Below are 21,868 nucleotides of genomic sequence, written 5' to 3'. Positions count from 1 at the left end.
AAAAGGAAATTAAGTTTTGGACAGGTTCGATACTCTGGTTTAGATCTTTATAATTGTCTTAAAATATAACTTTGTGCAAATTAACCTACAATAACCCAATAAAGTCAAGCACGGTGTCCTATTTCCACCGGAATGATATGGGCTTTTCTAATTAAATCTGAACAATCTATTTAAACAATTTCCACGTGTATTTACCTTTAAAAATATGATTTATTAATAAGTGACGAGTCAAGTTTGGAACATGGTGACAGTGTTGATGGTGACAGTCACTGGTAGTGACGGTCCTGCAGACGGTGGACCAAGTTAGTCTGAGAGGCTGGTCTCTGGTAGACTAGGACACAGCTGTAAGTTAAAAACAGTCACAGGGATGTTAAGAAATACCTTTATCCTTAAGAGTGATAAGGAAGTGGAACGACTTAGCAAAGTAGTAGAGGTAGGATCCATGCATAGTTTTAAGAATAGGTATGACAGGGCTCACGCAGCCACGGGAAGAGTAAACCCAGTAATGAGTGAGTTTACTCAGGTAGACGTATACATAAGTACAGTTATATAAATTATCATACATAGCATATGTGTAGATTACCTAGGATAACCCCTAAAAGTGATTTATTTCCATTGGGGTCCTTGACTATTTCCACTGGGGACAGGAGCTGAAATTCGACCCAGGCAACCACAAATAGGTGAGTGCCGGAGGTGTTCATGATTGCTGGTGACTGTGACCTTGAGGTGATGAGGACCTGGAGGGAAGGTTGACTGCTTCACTATCTTGTCATCATCAGTGGTTGTGGAAGGTGAGACACGCGTTTACATCAATATCTTTCTTAATACTTGACAGCTTATATGTAAATATACCAAACTCTGTACTGGAATTCACATACTACTACATCCAGTCTTGCCTTAGTGATGGACGTCAATACATAATAATAAATAGCATTGTTGGTGTCCCCCAAGAAAATATTATTATTCTAGGACCTCTTCTGTTCATTTTAGTATCAGTGACAGACCAAATACCACACCAGTAACCCTTATAATAAAGCCATGTCATATGACTGACTTGTTTCTACTTCAATCCTTTAATCCTCTCTCCCAGGATGCGACCCATACCAGTCAGTTATTACTCTGGTACCTCCAGGTGCAGCAGGTGTAAGTAAATATGCCCAGAGTTTCGAATTATCTGAGTATCAAGCCTCACTCCTTCAGTGGTGTGCTGTGGCTTGGTTGGCATTGCTTTTTCCTTGCACACTATCTTTGGTTCAATCCCTGACATGGGTGGAAACATTGGGCACGTTTCCTTGCACCTGCTGTCCCTGTGCAACTAGCAGTAAGTACATACCAGAGTGTTAGTAGACTGGTGCAGGTTGCATCATGGGGACAAGATTAGAAGATCCTAATTGAAACAACAGTACTGATTTTCTTGGGTGGCTAACCTGGGTTAAAAACCTGAACAAATCATACCAGGCCACAGTGCCCTGTGGCCTGGTGGCAAAAGCTCTCACTTCACACGTTGAAGGTTCGATTACCGGCGAAAGGGTGGAAACATTGGACGTGTTTCCTTACACTGGTTGTCTATGTTCACCCATCAGTAAAATGGGTACCTGGGTGTTAGTCGACTGGTGTGGGTCGCATCCTGGAACGAAACTGGCCTAAGTTGCCCGAAATGCTCGGCATAACAAGCGGCTTTTTTTTATATGCGTAATAGTATGTCATTGATGTATACCTTGTACATGTATGCACTTATAGTAAATAAAATTATTATTGTTCTTTCAACACACCGGCCATATCCCACTGAGGATTATTATTATTATTATTATTATTATTATTGTGTGAGCTGAGGCTGTTCCCAATTGGACTATTTAATTGGGTCTTAACCCAGGATAACACAACAAAGCCATTAAGTATGACATATATACATGTGGTGCATGTAGTGTACATCACTATTACATTATTGTGCATTATTATTTTTTTTTTTACTAGCTAGTACCAACTACCTCATATTTTTTTACTTTTTATAGTGCAATTAATTGCTCAACTTATTATATATTACAAATCAGATCTTACTCCCAAATCAGTATTATATCATAGTGACTATCTGTCCATTTAACTTTGTTTACCATTACTTAATTTAGTCCCTTATATATTTTCTCCTTTATTTTAGCTTTATATAACTACCTTAGTTCATATATTCGCAATTGTTAAAATAACCAAGGTGCTATTCTCAGGTGCTAAAGTGTAATAAGTTCACTATTTTGCCATTATATTCCCAAGCTCATTTATTTGATTACCACTTTATTTGTTCACCACAACTTATATTAGTCCCTTTTATATTGTCTCATTTATTTTAACTTTAAAGAACTATCTTTAAAGAGCTACCTACAATTATATTCCCAAGCTCCTTATTTGATCATCACTTTATTTGCTCACCACAAATTATTTTAGTCCCATTTATATTGTCTCCTTTATTTTAGCTTTAAAAAATACCCTAGCTCATATTTTTACATTTGTTAAAATAATTCAGGTGCTATTTTTTTAGCTTTAGAATATTTGCTTTGTCTTATATTTAACTCTAACTATAGATTCACTATAAATCTTGTGATTACAAACATTGATCCTGATACCAACCTCTTATTGAATGACTTAAATGAATCAAACAGTAACTGTAATTACTACACAGCAGAACAATCAAAGGCACTTCTCAGAGCCAATAACAACAACTGTCTTTAACTACAATATTAGATCTTTAAGCAAACATTACGATGACCTCATAGCATTACTAAATTCCTTGCATGCCAGTATGTCCATCATTACTCTCACTGAAACCTGGCTAAAACCTGATCCTACAGATGTCTATGCCATTCCTGGTTACACAGCCATACACAACTGTAGGCCAGATCAACAAGGGGGTGGCACAGCTGTATACTACTCAGACCAACTAGAATGTATCACTAATACTTGCACAACAAATTTCTAAGAAAATTTCCAAGACTGTAGGCATACTATCGAAGATACGGTACTATGTTCCACAGTCAGCCCTCCTGGCCCTTTATCACTCTCTTATTTACCCCTATCTCACCTATGGAATTTGTGCATGGGGCTCAACAACAATTAACCATCTCAGACCACTAATTACCCAACAAAAGGCTGCAGTTAGAATGATAACAAATTCTCACTACAGGCAGCACACTCCACCAATATTCAAAACACTCAACCTACTCACCATACAAAACATCCATACTTATTACTGCACCTATTACATACATAGAACACTTAACTCTGATATTAACCCTCCCCTCAAACATCTTGCCAACCTCAACAGAACACATGACCATAACACAAGGCACAGATCACTCTTTGATGTTCCTCGTGTCCATCTCACGCTATGCAAAAACTCAATGCACATAAAAGGCCCTTAAATCTGGAATTCATTACCTGTAAATATAAAAGAAACACTACCTGTTTATAAATTCAAGTCTCTTCTCAAAGATCACTTACTCACTCAAAACCAAATAAATACTGAATAACTGAACCTTATAAATTGTATATCCTATATGTTACTCACAATTATATCACACAAATGTTAAACCTAGGACCCAATCTAACTTTGTTATTTTTTTAAATACACTACCTAACAGAATACTCCATTCGACTGAATGTACAGCAATGCATGCAACCATATGACCTGTCTTTGTAATACTCATTTGTGCTTTATAGTTATCTGTTTACAATAATGTTTTATCACTGATTTCATCATTGCTTAGTTAATCTTAAGTTAATTTTAAGCCAGCCCGTAATGCTATGCTTATAAGTGGCTTTGGCATGCTGCTCTTACCTGTATTTTTTTTGTACCTCTGTATGTATGCTAAATTACTAAATAAATAAATAAATAAATAAATAAGGGATGAATGTGGGGAATATATAATAGCCAAATTCAAATCCAAAAACCTACAAAAACCTCAGTGATGAACACCTACAGAGTACCACAGTCAAACATTAGCCGTTTTCGTGAAAACCTAGGAAGTATGATAACTGATGCATGCATGAATAAATATCACTTATTACTCTCAGGTGACTCAGTATAAATCTCCTGCAAGACCAGGACCCACACGTTACTGAATTCACAAACACTATCAGTAACTGCTTGTTGCTACCAACAGTAACAAAACCTACAAGGATACACACAAGAATTACAAGAATTACAGAGACTAGTGTTTCCCTACTAGACCACATCTGGACCAGCACTATATCCCCTTTAAAATCACACAAAATCACAGATAATACCACAGACCACTACCCTACCTTCCTCATAACTAATCTAGGCAAATTACCCCAAGACACTACTAAAGTCACTTTCAGACTTCACAATGAGGCAGCCATTAATAACTTCACAACAGCAGTGACAAACATTGACTGGCACACTGAGCTAGAAATCTATACAGATATTGACAAATGTATTAATAATTTTCTAAAAAAGACCCAATACCTCTATAACAAGCACTGCCCTAAAAAACTAAACAGATGACAGCTAAGAGACTGAACAGTCCCTGGCTAACACCCAGCATCCTCAAATCCATAAATACAAAGCACCAATATTTATTTATTTATTTATTTATTTATTTATTTATAATTTGAGCACACATACAGAGGTACAAAAAAATACAGATAAGAGCAGCATGCCAAAGCCACTTATACTATGCATAGCATTACGGGCTGGCTTAAAATTAACTTAAGATTAACTAAGCAATGATGAAATCTGTTAGGTAGTGTATTTAAAAAATAATAAAGTTAGATTGGGTTTTAGGTTTAACATTTATGTGATATAATTGTGAGAAACATTTAAGATATACAATTTATAAGGTTCAGTTATTCAGTATTTATTTGGTTTTGGGTGAGTAAGTGATCTTTGAGAAGAGACTTGAATTTATAAACAGGTAGTGTTTCTTTTATATTTACAGGTAATGAATTCCAGATTTTAGGGCCTTTTATGTGCATTGAGTTTTTGCATAGCGTGAGATGGACACGAGGAATATCAAAGAGTGATCTGTGCCTTGTGTTATGGTCACGTGTTCTGTTGAGGTTGGCAAGGAGATGTTTGAGGGGAGGGTTAATATCAGAGTTGAGTGTTCTATGTATGTAATGAAAAACAGTACAGAATGGGTCACATAACCAGAGACCAAACAAAACATTACTTATCAGTCCTAACCAGCCTGATAAGAAGAGCTAAAAAATTGTGTTATGAGAACAGATTATCCAACTTAAAAGGTGATATAAAAAAGGCCTGGAAAACCCTATCAGAAATTCTATGAACCAAAAAGATATCATGAAATAGTGCAATTGAACTAACAAAACCAGATGAACCCCAACTGAAACAGCAAACAGACTCAATGATTTCTTTTCCACCTCTCCAGGTAAACTCCAGGTAATAGGAAAAAACCTTGCCAATAAAATCCCAAGCTGAAATACCCCACCCAATGACTACCTCACTGGCAATTACCCGAACACACTGTTCCTAGCTCCGACTAACCCAACAGAAGTCTTCCTTATTATCAACACACTAAAAAACAAGACAGGAGATTTAAATACCTTACCACCCTTTATATACAAAAAAGCGTCGCAAGTGCTGTCACCAATCATTGCAACACTCTCTAACAAATCCATCGAATCCTCTACCTTCCCTACAGTTCTCAAAATAGCGAGGGTCACCCCGATACATAAAGGAGATCAAACAGACTTGAATAACTATAGGCCAATATCCAACTTACACCCTCTCTCTAAAATCTTCGAAAAATTAATTCTTAAGCAAATCTATTCCTACCTCATCTCCTACAACATACTCAACCCCTGTCAGTTTGGGTTCAAGCCTAATAAAAATACAAATGATGCTATTATACACATGCTAGAACAAATATACACTGCAATAGAGAAAAAAGAAGTCCCACTGGGGATCTTCATTGATTTACATGAAGCTTTTGATACAGTTGGCCATAACTTGCTCCACATAAAATTATCGCACTAGGTAGGTGAGGGAGTGCCCTCTTATACCATTAACTCATACCTCAGCAACAGAAGCCAATATGTGTACACAAATGGAGCAAACTCTTCCGCACAACCAATTACAGTTGGTGTCCCACAGGGAAGTGTCCTTGGCCCTCTTCTTTCTCATTTACATAAATGACCACCCAAATGCATTGCAACTACTCAGACCCACACTATTTGCAGATGACACTACATGCGTCTTCTCTCACCCGAGCCCAGTCATGCTAGCCAATACTCTGAATACCAAATTACAGAAAATATCTACCTGGATGAGGACTAACAAACTTACTCTCAACATTGACAAAACCTACTTCATTCAGTTTGGTAACAGAGCTACAGACGTCCCTCTTAACATAATGATTAACGGATCACCTATCACAAAGCTCACAGAGGGAAAATTCTTAGGAATCCACCTTGATAATAGACTCAAATTTCAAACACATATACAGCAAATTTCCAAGAAAATTTCCAAGACCGTAGGCATACTATCAAAGATACGATACTATGTTCCACAGTCAGCCCTCCTGGCCCTATATCACTCACTTATTTACCTCTATCTCACCTATGAAATATGTGCATGGGGCTCAACAACAATAAACCATCTCAGACCATTAATTACCCAACAAAAGGCTACAATCAGAATGATAAATTCCCACTACAGGCAGCACACTCCACCAGTATTCAAAACTCTACAAAACCATACAAAACATCCATACTTATTATTGTACCTACTATATACATAGAACACTTAACTCAGATACAAACCCTCCCCTCAAAGGTCTCCTTACCAACCTCAACAGAACACACGACCATAACACAAGGCACAGATCACTCTTTGATGTTCCTCGTGTCCATCTCACACTATGCAAAAACTCAATGCACATAAAAGGCCCAAAAATCTGGAATTCATTACCTGTGAATATATAAGAAACACTGTCTGTTTATAAATTCAAGTCTCTACTTAGAAATCACTTACTCACCCACAACTAAATAAATACTGAATAATTGTATCTCATAAATGTTTAACCTGTGACCCAATCGAACTTTGTTATTTTTAATTACATTAAGTTAATTTTAAGCCTGCCCATAATGATCTGCATACAAGGGGCTTTGGTATGTTACACTTAATCACTGTATTTTTTTGTTCTTCAATGTATCATGTTCAAATTAATAATTAATAAATAAATATCCATTGTGTCCTTACTTAGAATGTGAACTGCAACACTGGGTACCTATTTACTGAATGTGGGCATACATTTGAACCTGCTAAAAAACTACAATCTGGGTTGGTTTGTGAATTAGTTACCTAATTAATCCTATTAATATAAGTTTCACACAATCCACTGTTTTATTTAGAGCAGATGTTGAAGCCACAAAGTATTATTAGTAGGTAAGTTTATTCAGGTACATTCACAGTTGCATAAATTATCATACATAGCAGCATATGTGTAGATTAAGTAGGAAAGCCTAAAAAAGTCAGTAACATTTCCATTGGGGTCCTTGTATTTTTATATTTGTCTGATTATAAGTGGGAAGGTGGAAAATCAGTTCTGCTAGTATGGGTTTCATCTTGAGCAGCAATACTTCAAACCAGAGATTCTCCAGATTATAGTTGTGCAAGATGGGTTTTGTAAGCTAAATTATTTCTTGGGGTACACATGTATCGCACCCCTTGTTAGATTAGCTGTTTTTCATCTTAAAATTATTACCTTGCATATTGACATCGTATTGCATTGTTTGTAGTTTAGTTTAATGTTTAACAAAACCTTGCTTTTGAGTACATAAGTTTAGTTATCACTGTGGCCATTAATTAATTATTTATGCACTGGATACACCTTGCATGCACCCATCTTTCTCATGTTAATAGTGTTTGTTGAATTAGCAATGTTCTGTAATCTGAGTCTGTGGTAGAATATACCGACAACTTTACTAATAAAGATACAGTATGCGGTTTATGGCACTTTGTTAAGACTCATTGAATGCCTTCTCAATAAAATGCCATAAACCACAGTCTTGTTAGGCTCAATGTACTGCATTGTACATTGAGGCTAACTTATCTGGATTCTCTTAATTTGTTAATAATTTTGTTTTATTTTCAGTCAGAGTAGAGATGAATGCCATAACCAGCTTCGTTGATTCCTTTACGGAACTCTTCAGTTTGACATCTCAGATGTTATCTCTGTCAGTGCGAGTATGGTCTCTTGGTGTTATGATCATTCTTCAACTTCTGGTCATTCTTGCAGGACTTCTTTGCTTATGCTGGTTTCTTCTCAAGCTTGTAAGTTTAATGACTATCATTATAGTTATGGTTTACAGTTACAATACTTAAAAGTTGATGACTAATAAACGTGTGATGTGCAACACGAGTATTTTTATTGCTGAATTGATTCGCCTTTGAACAGGGGTAACTTTTATAGTATAATAATTGCCTCTGGATTTGACTGAAGCCTTCTTTTCAAGTAAAACATTTCTGCAGTAAAGATACCAGTATTGAGCACATTTTAACACCTGAATACTCGAATATAAAATACTACATGCTTCAAAAAAATGAAGCATAAAGAATGTGTGAATCCTATTAGATATTAATGCCTTGCTTTAAACTGCATTTTTTATTAGTGTGTGCTTCCCTGTGTACATATATGGTTGCAGGGGCAGTCACAGCTCCTGGCCCTGTGTGTTCATGTGAACATTTTGTGAGGTATTGGAGAGCTGAAAGGGGCTGTGTGGAGAATATTTATGGAGAAATATTCTCCACACATTTTATAATTTACAGTATTTTCTGACTTCTAACTACATAATTTTTTTCTCATTTCAGTGTATGCATACATTACGGAAAGGTGAACCAGGATATCTTCATGTAGCATTCTTTCATCCATATTGCAATGCTGGAGGAGGGGGTGAAAGGGTTCTCTGGTGTGCCATAAGATCACTTCAGAGAAAGTTAGTAGACACTGTAAACTTATTGATAATTAGTAAAATTCTACAGTACAGGAGAATAATGTATTCTGTACAGAACTTAAAGGATAAACATTGTAAAAAAATGTTACTCATTAGAGCAGTATTACTATTTTAAATATTATCAGTGGGAAAAAAATGGGTTAATCTGGGAGAATGGGAGTGGAATTGCAGTGATACTGGTGAAGGGCTCTTATTTCAAAGAATGAGAAATGTCCTCTCCTTTATTGGATCAAACATGATTACCTCCCATTACCCAGGTGTTGCATAATTCTTATGAGTTTACTACCACTTCCACGTAATCATATTTATTAAAATTGCATATCATTTAGCCTCTGTTTATAGTGATGCTGTTTTTTGGGGGAGGGGGGGGAAACTAAACAATTGCCCTATGGCATTTCCATCACCTTACCTTTCAGTGTTTTCCTTGGTCTTTTAAATACCTGTACTCATTTGGAACATATGATGTGTTTAAAAATTCTAGATTCTAGTTTGGCTAATATTTATACTATTAAGGACATATTTTGATTACTGTGTGTGTGTGTGTGTGTGTGTGTGTGTGTGTGTGTGTGTGTGTGTGTGTGTGTGTGTGTGTGTGTGTGTGTGTGTGTGTGTGTGTGCGCGCGTGTGTGTACTTGCCTAATTGTACTCGCCTAATTGTGGTTGCAGGGGTCGAGACTCAGCTCCTGGCCCCGCCTCTTCACTGATCGCTACTGGTGTGTGTGTGTGTGTGTGTGTTTTTCCTCAACCAACCGGCCGTATCCCACCAAGGCAGAGTGGCCCAGAAAGAAAAACGAAAGTTTCTCTTTTTAAATTTAGTAATTTATACATGAGAAGGGGTTACTAGGCCCTTGCTCCCGGAATTTTAGTCGCCTCTTACAACATGCATGGCTTACGGAGGAAGAATTCTGTTCCACTTCCCCATGGAGGTAAGAGGAAATAAACAAGAACAAGAACTAGAAAGAAAATAGAAGAAAACCCAGAGGGGTGTGTATATATGTTTGTACATGTATGTGTGGTGTGACCTAAGTGTAAGTAGAGGTAGCAAGACGTACCTGAAATCTTGCATGTTTATGAGACAGAAAAAAGGACACCAGCAATCCTACCACAAGGGCAGTTTAATCTTAATATAACTGTCTGTCTCTCAAGGTTTCTTGTCCATTTTAATTTACTTTTTATTCCTACATTTTGAAGTTTCCAAATTTGTCTTTATGGGGAAACTGTTAGTAAAAGCTTTCTTAAATGTACGTGGATATAATCTTCCTATCCATTTTCTTAACTGTATGCGAGTCATAATGGCTTAATATTAAAATATTGCTATACAGGTACAATGCTGATTTTCTGGCACCCTTGGTTCCTAGGCTTTGTCATTTTATAGGTTTGGCTGGACCAGCAAAGATCACATAATTTAACAGTATACCTCTGACCCACCATGATCTGCTGGAAATTGAAAATGTTCACTAACATAAATGGAAGCAGGGTTATTTATTAATATACTTGCAAAGGATGCTGCAGCACTACTATTCCCTAAGTAGTAAATAATGGGATTTTACTGGCACTGTAGAACTAATCACAAACATCTGGAAGTGAAGGGTTGTTAGGAACTGATGTCACAGGGAGAACATTGGGGGTACTTAAAGTTAAAGCCAAAACATTTTCAGATGGCCTACTGCTATGACACATTCTTCTTGGCTGTCTTCTTAAATATTTCATGCAAATGAAGTTGTTTCAGGTGCTTTGCTCTTTCTCTGTGTAAATTTCTTCATGCCTCTAATAAAAAAAAATTAGCTCTTGTTCTGTCAGAGGGATGTGTTCTAGCCCTGTGATTAATTCACCTGACAACTCTTAACTTAATAGCCAAAGCTATTGGTAGTTACTTGGATAGCCATTAACCCTAGCCATAGCTAGGGTGAAATTTTAGCAAAATGTGCAAAGAGTTGCACAGTCGAGAGATAATTACAAATTGCATTTTAAACTTCAAGCAAGCATGTACTCTTAATTTTGCCTGTACTAAAAGAAAAGCCAGACAATCCATTGCCAGTAAATTGATATCGTACCTGTATTACTATAAACTTGAAATGCGTGTACTGTACACATATGAACACAAGTGAAGCTTTTTTTTTTTTTCCCCCTAGGTATCAGAATGTCAAGTGCTATGTTTACACTGGAGACACGGATGTTACCTCTCAACAGATACTTCAAAAAGCTCGACAAAGGTTCAATGTAATCTTGCCTCAACCAGTTGAATTCATATTCCTCCAGAGTCGAACTCTTGTTGAAGCTAAGCACTATCCTTTTGTAACACTCATGATGCAAAGTATAGGATCCATCATACTGGCGGGTGAGGCACTGTCTAAGTTTCGTCCAGACATATATATTGATTCCATGGGTTATGCATTCACTTACCCTGTATTTCGTTACATTGGAGGCTGTGTAGTAGGCTGTTACACACATTACCCAACAATAAGTACAGATATGTTGGAACAAGTTGCAAACAGAGTTGAAGCACACAATAACAGAAGATTCATCTCTAGCAATATAGTTTTTAGCACATTAAAATTAGGCTATTACCATTTATTTGCACTAATGTATGCATTAGTTGGACACTGTGCACACTTAGTTATGGTAAACTCATCCTGGACACATGGCCACATTACAGCACTTTGGGGACAGTCTCGTCAGACACACATTGTGTATCCACCATGTGATACTCAGCATTTCAAAAGTCTCCCCAAGATTCCAGACTCTGAGAAGAAGCTTAAGAGTATTATTTCTATTGGTCAGTTTCGTCCAGAAAAGGATCATTCTCTCCAACTGAAAGCTTTCCAGAGGCTTTGTGAAATCCTTGATTCAGATATTAAGGAAGTTGTTCAGCTTGTATTGATAGGTAGTTGTAGAAATAATGAGGATTACCAAAGGGTAGAAAACTTAAAAACTCTTGCATCTACATTAGGAATTAATGATAAAGTAGTTTGGAAACTTGATGCCTCTTTCCCGGAACTTTTAGAATATGTTCAAAATGGGACAGTTGGTTTGCATACAATGTGGTGTGAACATTTTGGTATTTGCATTGTTGAATGCATGGCAGGTGGGCTTATCATGGTGGCTCATGATTCTGGTGGACCAAAAATGGATATTGTTGTTGAGTTTGATGGTCAACGAACAGGTTACAGAGCCACAGACCCTGAATCTTATGCCCAGGCAATCAAAACAATTTTGGAATCTACTGATGAAGACAGAAATAGTATACGCATTTCAGCTAGAAATTCAGTTGACAGATTCAGTGATGAGCAGTTTGAAACTTCTTTTCTTTGTGCAAGTGAAAGTATTTTCTCTAATGCAGTATTAAGTTAGTGAATTGCTAGCATTTTCAGTAAAAAAAAAAATTGATATTCATTGTAGTGTCAGATATACTTAGGTGTGACACTTAAAACAAGAATGTGACCTAAGTGAATGGTCAGCAGCATTAGTGTAGGACTTTAAATTCATCTTCTGATTGTTATGTTCTCATAAATGATTACCATGTCATGAAATTTAGGTGATAAGCATTAATTTTCTTGTAAATGATGAACATGCACCTTTGTTTTCTCTTAGAAATGCACATTTATATTTTGGTATCTATTATTTTTGTTCCCTCAGTTATTGTATACTGTATTCATAGATGGCATGATACTTTTAAGGGTCATACATTATAGCATAGCACTGCATTGCATAAGCAAAATAGTGAGAGAATCTAGGCATTGAGGGAAGGACATCAGCTGGAAGGATGAGAGCTAGAATTTGATAAAATATTTTTTTTTTTTCAACAAGTCGGCCATCTCCCACCGAGGCAGGGTGACCCAAAAAAAAAAAGAAAGAAAATCCCCAAAAAGAAAATACTTTCATCATCATTCAACACTTTCACCACACTCACACATTATCACTGCTTTTGCAGAGGTGCTCAGAAATACAACAGTTTAGAAGCATATACGTATAGAGATACACAACATATCCCTCCAAACTGCCAATATCCCAAACCCCTCCTTTAAAGTGCAGGCATTGTACTTCCCATTTCCAGGACTCAAGTCCGACTATATGAAAATAACCGGTTTCCCTGAATCCCTTCACTAAATATTACCCTGCTCACACTCCAACAGATTGTCAGGTCCCAAGTATCATTCGTCTCCATTTACTCCTATCTAACACGCTCATGCACGCTTGCTGGAAGTCCAAGCCCCTCACCCACAAAACCTCCTTTACCCCCTCTTTCCAACCCTTTCGAGGACGACCCCTACCCCTCTTTCCTTCCCCTATAGATTTATATGCTTTCCATGTCATTCTACTTTGATCCATTCTCTCTAAATGACCAAACCACCTCAACAACCCCTCTTCTGCCCTCTGACTAATGCTTTTATTAACTCCACCCCTTCTCCTAATTTCCACACTCCGAATTTTCTGCATAATATTTACACCACACATTGCCCTTAGACAGGACATCTCCCCTGCCTCCAACCGTCTCCTCGCTGCTGCATTTACCACCCAAGCTTCACATCCATATAAGAGTGTTGGTACTACTATACTTTCATACATTCCCTTCTTTGCCTCCATAGATAACGTTTTCTGACTCCACATATACCTCAACGCACCACTCACCTTTTTTCCCTCATCAATTCTATGATTAACCTCATCCTTCATAAATCCATCCGCCGACACGTCAACTCCCAAGTATCTGAAAACATTCACTTCTTCCATACTCCTCCTCCCCAATTTGATATCCAATTTTTCTTTATCTAAATCATTTGATACCCTCATCACCTTACTCTTTTCTATGTTCACTTTCAACTTTCTACCTTTACACACATTCTCAAAATCATCCACTAACCTTTGTAATTTTTCTTTAGAATCTCCCATAAGCACAGTATCATCAGCAAAAAGTAACTGTGTCAATTCCCATTTTGAATTTGATTCCCCATAATTTAATCCCACCCCTCTCCCGAACACCCTAGCATTTACTTCTTTTACAACCCCATCTATAAATATATTAAACAACCATGGTGACATTACACATCCCTGTCTAAGACCTACTTTTACTGGGAAGTATTCTCCCTCTCTTCTACACACCCTAACCTGAGCCTCACTATCCTCATAAAAGCTCTTTACAGCATTTAGTAACTTACCACCTATTCCATATACTTGCAACATCTGCCACATTGCTCCTCTATCCACTCTATCATATGCCTTTTCTAAATCCATAAATGCAATAAAAACTTCCCTACCTTTATCTAAATACTGTTCACATATATGTTTCAATGTAAACACTTGATCTACACATCCCCTACCCACTCTGAAGCCTCCTTGCTCGTCCGCAATTCTACATTCTGTCTTACCTCTAATTCTTTCAATTATAACCCTACCGTATACTTTTCCTGGTATACTCAGTAAACTTATTCCTCTATAATTTTTACAATCTCTTTTGTCCCCTTTCCCTTTATATAAAGAGACTATACATGCTCTCCGCCAATCCCTAGGTACCTTCCCCTCTTTCATACATTTATTAAACGAAAGTACCAACCACTCCAACACTATATCCCCCCCTGCTTTTAACATTTCTGTCATGATCCCATCAGTTCCAGCTGCTTTACCCCCTTTCATTCTACGTAATGCCTCACGTACCTCCACCACACTTACATTCTGCTCTTCTTCACTCCTAAAAGATGGTATACCTCCCTGGCCAGTGCATGAAATTACCGCCTCCCTTTCTTCCTTAACATTTAAAAGTTCCTCAAAATATTCTCGCCATCTACCTAATACCTCCCTCTCCCCATCTACTAACTCCCCTACTCTGTTTTTAACTGACAAATCCATACTTTCCCTAGGCTTTCTTAACTTGTTTAACTCGCTCCAAAATTTTTTCTTATTTTCATTAAAATTTCTTGACAGTGCCTCTCCCACTCTTTCATCTGCTCTCCTTTTGCACTCTCTCACCACTCTCTTCACCTTTCTTTTACTCTCCATATACTCTGCTCTTCTTATATATTAATGCATATTAACCCGTAAACGATCCAAGCATATCTACGTTTACGTGTGTAGTGCTACAAAAGTAGATTACGTTTTTGTTACATATTTTCAAATACATATAACAAAAAAAAAAAGTAGATCAAAGTTTTTTACACATTTTCAAATGTAAAAAAATAAAAAGATCTACTTTTTTACACACTTTTCAAATGTTGAAAAAAAATGTATATATAAGTTTGGACCGTTTACGGGTTAAAGATAGAACAGTCAGGTGGCAAGGTAGATAGTGTGTACGTGTGTATTTCAGAATGTTTTCCTCAACATTTTAAATGAATATAAACAACCATCTGTAGCAGAACAAGTCCTTATTGTTGCAATAAAAGCTTGCTCTGCTCTATTTGCCTTTATTCCTTTTAGTAGTATGCTTTTCAACAAACCAGTCTGAAATGAATAGTGTCCTTGCTGATGAATGAGAGAATCTATTATAAAGTTCTGAGCTGTCAGGATTTGTTAGTGAAAAATGGTACGGAAAAAGTATGCCATACTGAATGAAGTCCTTTATTCACAAGATGTTGCCTTTGATGCCATTTTTCTCTTGCTAACTTCCTGTCTGAGGGAGTAACCTCATGTTGATCTGGTTACATGCCTATACTGAGAAATAAAGATGTATGTGAAAGATAATGACTTGTCCTTATCTAACAAATAAGTGAAATAGATGGGCAGTGTTTAACCCTTACAAGTTTAACATTTGCCCCATAAATATAATTATAGTGAGAAAGGAAGAGCATATTGTATTTCATGAAGCACTACTCGTTTTGGCATAATATTTATTATAGCTCAGAATATTCGTCTTACATTTTCCTTGCTTTTCTGTTCCCATGTAGTAGGGAAAATATGCATTATACTATAGTATAGTAATCCCTGCCTGCTGACAGAAGAAACTTGCCATAAAGCAAAAATTGACATTAATTAAAACTCATTTTCCCATAGACTCCCATGTTCTAATCAGATGCTTTGAGAAGAAATTTCAGTATAGTTGTCCCCTATACTTTTTTCTTCAGAGTCCAGTAAATATAGTATGTCTGGCAAAATACACTTCAGTTGACAGGACACTCAATGTTGATAAATAGCATCTATAATTTGGAAAAGTGTGAAGGAGGTTATTTTAGTATAGTGTATGGAGAAAAGAGGGAGTAGTGTTAGATGGTATACAATATCAAATTTAGTATTCTGAACTGGTCATTGCACCACATTTCTTGACAGCAACAGTACCCAATAAAATAGTCACTTTGGTGTATAAAGTAACTTTTTTTTTTTTTCATCCTTCAAACCACTACAAACTGTACTGGGAGAGAAAACAAAATAGGCATACTTAATGACTTTCCAAGTAATATCAGTGGCTTTCTAGAAGTCTTGCAAAAGCTGCATAGATCTGCCTGCCTGCAAAAGTATTCCCCATTATACCCTTATTACCTAAATGAAGTACACAAAAAAAAGCGAATTGTCACTAATTCAGGGAGCATCATAGCTTTTATTTGGTATCTGTTCTTGCCTATAATATGTGTGCTTAGATTTTTAATGATCTGATTAGCAAGGACACTTGTATTCACTCCTGTTTGCTTCAGTTTATGGAGTCTAATTTCATTCTTTTTCTGTAAAAGTATCTAGTTTATATAAAATAAAACTAAATGCAGCATTTCTTGCCTTTGAGTGTTTATAACTGAGATCTATATTTTTTTTTTTTCTGAAATTCATATTTTATGCTTTAATACAGATAAGTTGTAAGTAAAGAGTTTACCAAAGATTTTGATATTTTCTTTTCCTGCTGAAAATGTAATACATTGTGTTTTGTTTAGCCTCCAAAATTGACAGGAAAATCCTCTGGGAACTATACAGGAGAGGAAGTTGATAGAGGAGTCAGGTCATAATCAGTCTGTACAGACTGATAAATTCCTGCAGTCTTGTCCAAGATCCTCAGAATTAAAAGCAGCAGTAATGAGTTAGTGAGACCTTAGTATGAATTATAATATTTACTTGGATAGAATGGGGGATATAGTGTAAATTGAGGTGGGTCAGGAATTGGAAGAGGTTTGTGCAGTGAATGAAGTGGAAGGGAGGCAACCACAGTACAGCTAAAGGGCATTTCATCCCTCAAGGTACCTAACCACAGTACAGCTAAAGGGCATTTCATCCCTCAAGGTACCTAGATGCCAGTTGTCCTACCCCTTTGGACCAAACTTGAATGCCTACCATTTCTCAGGCACTTGAAGGGTTAATGCTTCCCTGACTAAAATAAAATGAAGGATATTGCACAAAGTGTAGGTTGCAAAGGGGTGAGCAACAGGAAGCAGTGAGGCATTTGTAATGTAGACAGTGTTCATGTAACTGGGCAAATGAGTGGATTAAGATTGAACTCCAACTCCTCTAGGCTACAACTGGGGATCCCTCAGAGGCTATTTGATTCTGGTGATGGGGGGTCTTTTGAGCCATGGAGAGGGGTAGCTCTAATTCTTTTGATAGAGCTCATCACCAAAATCATGGCACCCTGCTGTGAAGGGTGTATAATCAGACTAATGCTAAAGAAAAAAAATCACAACCGAATTGTATTGATAGCAAAAAAACCTATTGGTAATCATTTTATTGAAGACATAATGGCTCATATAGTCGGACTTGAGTCCTGGAAATGGGAAGTACAATGCCTGCACTTTAAAGGAGGGGTTTGGGATATTGGCAGTTTGGAGGGATATGTTGTGTATCTTTATGTGTGTATGCTTCTAGACTGTTGTATTCTGAGCACCTCTGCAAAAACAGTGATAATGTGCGAGTGTGGTGAAAGTGTTGAATGATGATGAAAGTATTTTCTTTTTGGGGATTTTCTTTCTTTTTTTGGGTCACCCTGCCTCGGTGGGAGACGGCCGACTTGTTGAAAAAAAAAAAAAAAAATAATGGCTCCTAATGTAGATTTATGATGACTGTAAACAGTGTTACTGGTATTAAGCATAAGTCTCAACTTTTACTGTTTTGTCATCAATGTAATAATGTACCAAGTTAAATGCTAAGCACAAAGGGGTTGTACAGTGCATCATCGAAAAAAGAGGGGTTTGGATGTGCTTTTAGTATGTCATAATTTGGTCCTTTCTAAGACTGATTCTCATAACTTTTGCCATAACTCAAATAGGTTTTTCATAAATTTTTGAATTCAGTCATTATTCCTTCATGTAAGTGATTTGGAATTGCCCTCTCCCAAATCTAGAACTTCATTATACTTCACTTCTCCATCTCTCTTACCAGAAGGCAATTGTCTTATTGGGTTCCTGAGAAAAACCAAGACTTCTACTACGAGCTTGTCAGCATAATGTATGCTCCATGATATGGCTCTAGAAATAATTAAAGTGAGTCTCTTAGGGGTTATAAGAATGACAAAGGATTAAAAATTAATTGAACAAAAATCACACAAGGATATGTGTATGTAAATAAAGTTCTATTCCCTATGTTGACCTACAATTTTGATATATCTATCCCTCATGGGAGATGCCTTGAATGCAAAACTACTAGCACAAGCACTCTGTATTCTTTGGAGAAAGACCTTAGCTCTAGGTAGAATCTCAGAGGCTTTAAAAAGTGCGCATACAGCTCCTTTGCATAAAGGACACAGTAGAGCACGCACTAACGAGAAATTATCGGCTGATAGCCCAAACATCACATGTTCAAATAAACATATATAGATTTGTTTGCCACCATTATATAGAAGGTCTTGTCAATAATAATATTTTATTTCAACATGATATATGTTTGTACAAAGGAATATAATACTAGTGGTACCTTAGAGTTTTGAACAGCTCCCAACTCAAACAGTTAAGTAAGTGTATTTTTGTAAGTGCTTTTGTAAGTGTATTTTTGAGGGTCTGAAATGGACTAATCTAATTTACATTATTCCTTGTGAGAACAAATTTGTTTGGTAACGGCACTCGAACAGCCTTCTGGAACGAATTAATTTTGTAACTCGGGGTACCACTGTAGTTGGGTATACATGCATGTAAGTGTTAGTTCTGATCCGAAAACATATTTGTATAAGTTCTGTATTTGCAGTATTGTTGAATGCAGTTGGATCGTCATTTCACTTGATTAAACTTATCTGCGAACAAGTAGTTAAAGTCCCTGTGAAGCACTGTAATGGTAGCTGAAGAGTACCTGTACATGAGGAGTTGGCAGTGGGCGTGAAAGTTTGTGAATGGTAATTTTTTATTTTGAAAGTGAAAGATGCCATGGTAAGAGAAACACTTCACTTGCACATTAGGCATCTTCAGGTGAATACAGTAATGGAAGCAAGTAGGTTTAAGGGACCAACCACCACCTACTAAGAACAATGGATTGATCAAAGAAGATAACATGTTATGTGGAGGAGGAAGATTCTAAGACATGTAGGTGTGAAAGAAAAATTCTAACATGCATTTGAGTGGAAGATTCTGTTACACGAGAGGAAGATCCCAAAAAGTTTTATGGGGTGTGGGAGAAAGAGTCAAACATGTTACATAGATGTGGGAGGAAGATTTCAACACATGAATTGTGGGAAGATTCAAAAGCATGTGGGCATGGGAGGAAGATTTCAACACATGGAGCATGGGAAGATTCAGAAGCATGTGGGCATGGGAGGAAGATCTGAATATGTCGTGTGGAAGATTTGAACACGTTGTGTGGGAGGACCCCTCAAGGGAGGTTCCTTGATGTGGGTGAGGGGGCTCTTGATCTAGGGAATTGGATCTGTGCTCCAGTTCCCCGAATTAAGCCTGAATACCTTCCACATTCCCCCCACAGGCGCTGTATAATCCTGGGCTTAGCGCTTCCCCCTTGATTATCATAATAATAATTGAAACACGTCATGCGGGAGGGAGATCTAAAACACGTCATGTGGGAGGAAGATCTGAAACACGTCATGCGGGAGGAAGATCTGAAACACGTCATGCGGGGGGAAGATTTGAAACACGTCATGTGGGAGGAAGATTTGAAACACGTCATGCGGGAGGAAGATCTGAAACACGTCATGCGGGAGGAAGATCTGAAACACGTCATGCGGGAGGAAGATCTGAAACATGTCATGCGGGAGGAAGATCTGAAACACGTCATGTGGGAGGAAGATCTGAAACGTCATGCAGGAGGAAGATCTAAAACACGTCATGCGGGAGGAAGATCTGAAACATGTCATGCAGGAGGAAGATCTGAAACATGTCATGCGGGAGGAAGATCTGAAACACGTCATGCAGGAAGATTTGAAACGTCATGTGGGAGGAAGATTTGAAACACGTCATGCGGGAGGAAGATCTGAAACACGTCATGCGGGAGGAAGATCTGAAACACGTCATGCGGGAGGAAAATCTGAAACACGTCATGCGGGAAGATTTGAAACGTCATGTGGGAGGAAGATTTGAAACACGTCATGTGGGAGGAAGATTTGAAACACGTCATGCGGGAGGAAGATCTGAAACACGTCATGCGGGAGGAAGATCTGAAACACGTCATGCGGGAGGAAGATCTGAAACACGTCATGCAGGAGGAAGATCTGAAACACGTCATGCGGGAGGAAGATCTGAAACACGTCATGCGGGAGGAAGATCTGAAACACGTCATGCAGGAGGAAGATCTGAAACACGTCATGCGGGAGGAAGATCTGAAACACGTCATGCGGGAGGAAGATCTGAAACACGTCATGCGGGAGGAAGATCTGAAACACGTCATGCGGGAGGAAGATCTGAAACACGTCATGCGGGAGGAAGATCTGAAACACGTCATGCGGGAGGAAGATCTGAAACACGTCATGCGCGAGGAAGATTTGAAACACGTCATGCGGGAGGAAGATCTGAAACACGTCATGCGGGAGGAAGATCTGAAACACGTCATGCGGGAGGAAGATCTGAAACACGTCATGCGGGAGGAAGATCTGAAACACGTCATGCGCGAGGAAGATTTGAAACACGTCATGCGGGAGGAAGATCTGAAACACGTCATGCGCGAGGAAGATTTGAAACACGTCATGCGGGAGGAAGATCTGAAACACGTCATGCGCGAGGAAGATTTGAAACACGTCATGCGGGAGGAAGATCTGAAACACGTCATGCGGGAGGAAGATTTGAAACACGTCATGCGGGAGGAAGATCTGAAACACGTCATGCGGGAGGAAGATCTGAAACACGTCATGCGCGAGGAAGATTTGAAACACGTCATGCGGGAGGAAGATCTGAAACACGTCATGCGGGAGCAAGATCTGGTACATACACACTGATAGTTGTGTATCCCAGGCAGTATATATCCTGAAAGTTTACTTTAATGCTTATTTTTGGTATTTAAAACAACAACAGCGTTGTCATGCTAGCAAAAAAAAAAAGAAATACCACACAATTTTTTCGTTATATATATAACGGGATAATAAAATCGTCGCATAACCCTAAAATAAATTAGTTCTTGAAGAACAAGGAGCTACTGTGATGAACACATCGAGAAAGATATGAGGATTCAGGTGCTGCGTAATATTGTGCTATTATTATTATTATTATATGGAGACAAGCGTAATTGGGAGAGATCAATATATTTATAGTGAGGTGTGTGAAGACTCCAGTTGGATACCAAGACAAATTAAGTCACTTGTGAGCCATGGATAAGATGTCTAGTTGTATTCTCTCTCTCTTAGATAATGATGAAGAACTCTTACACGCAGCTGTGGACACATTGCTGAAGGTAATGTGTATATATTTGTGTGTGACAATGATTCATTGTATTGTTTTACTGTAATCCTTCATAAATTATTTGATTGTTTTGAGGTATCCTTAGTTGTATCTAAAATATTTAAATGGTATTGAAGACCCCAGTGGAAGTCCCAATGACCCCAATGGAAGTC

The 21,868-nt window shown here is 37.7% G+C and overlaps 3 protein-coding genes across 5 annotated transcripts in view; 2 read left to right on the top strand and 1 right to left on the bottom strand.

The window, feature by feature from the left end:
• The window catches only part of LOC138852672 (uncharacterized), an 84,401-nt gene that overhangs the window by 10,142 nt on the left and 52,391 nt on the right, over positions 1–21,868 (bottom strand). Inside the window, exon 2 of the mRNA XM_070084783.1 lies at positions 196–342. The gene's annotated coding sequence lies outside the window, so the exon portion shown is untranslated. The remainder of the gene's footprint in view (positions 1–195; positions 343–21,868) is intronic.
• Alg11 (ALG11 alpha-1,2-mannosyltransferase) lies at positions 205–16,783 on the top strand. 2 transcript variants are annotated; one of them, XM_053787150.2, is made up of 5 exons: positions 237–344; positions 648–791; positions 8,130–8,308; positions 8,846–8,970; positions 11,121–16,783. In XM_053787150.2, exons 3-5 carry the CDS (start codon positions 8,141–8,143, stop codon positions 12,337–12,339), a joined length of 1,512 nt encoding a protein of 503 aa, XP_053643125.1. In that variant the 5' UTR covers positions 237–344; positions 648–791; positions 8,130–8,140; the 3' UTR covers positions 12,340–16,783. The 2 variants fall into 2 exon arrangements, with proteins under 2 accessions (XP_053643115.1, XP_053643125.1); XM_053787140.2 differs by lacking the exon at positions 648–791 and having other exon boundaries at positions 205–344.
• Positions 21,227–21,868, top strand: part of Pngl (N-glycanase Pngl) — a 46,850-nt gene continuing 46,208 nt past the window's right edge. Inside the window, exon 1 of one of the 2 annotated variants that reach the window (XM_070084781.1) lies at positions 21,227–21,490. In XM_070084781.1, coding sequence (XP_069940882.1) covers positions 21,479–21,490 — 12 coding nt within the window. In that variant the 5' untranslated portion in view covers positions 21,227–21,478. Of the gene's footprint in view, positions 21,709–21,868 lie in introns of both variants that reach the window. The other variant, XM_070084780.1, reaches the window with a different exon arrangement.

The sequence above is a fragment of the Cherax quadricarinatus genome, chromosome 14 (genome assembly GCF_038502225.1).
Source record: "Cherax quadricarinatus isolate ZL_2023a chromosome 14, ASM3850222v1, whole genome shotgun sequence".
Lineage (NCBI taxonomy): Eukaryota > Metazoa > Arthropoda > Malacostraca > Decapoda > Parastacidae > Cherax > Cherax quadricarinatus.
Note: the sequence above shows the minus strand (reverse complement) of the source record. Positions and strands in the feature narration are given on the sequence as shown.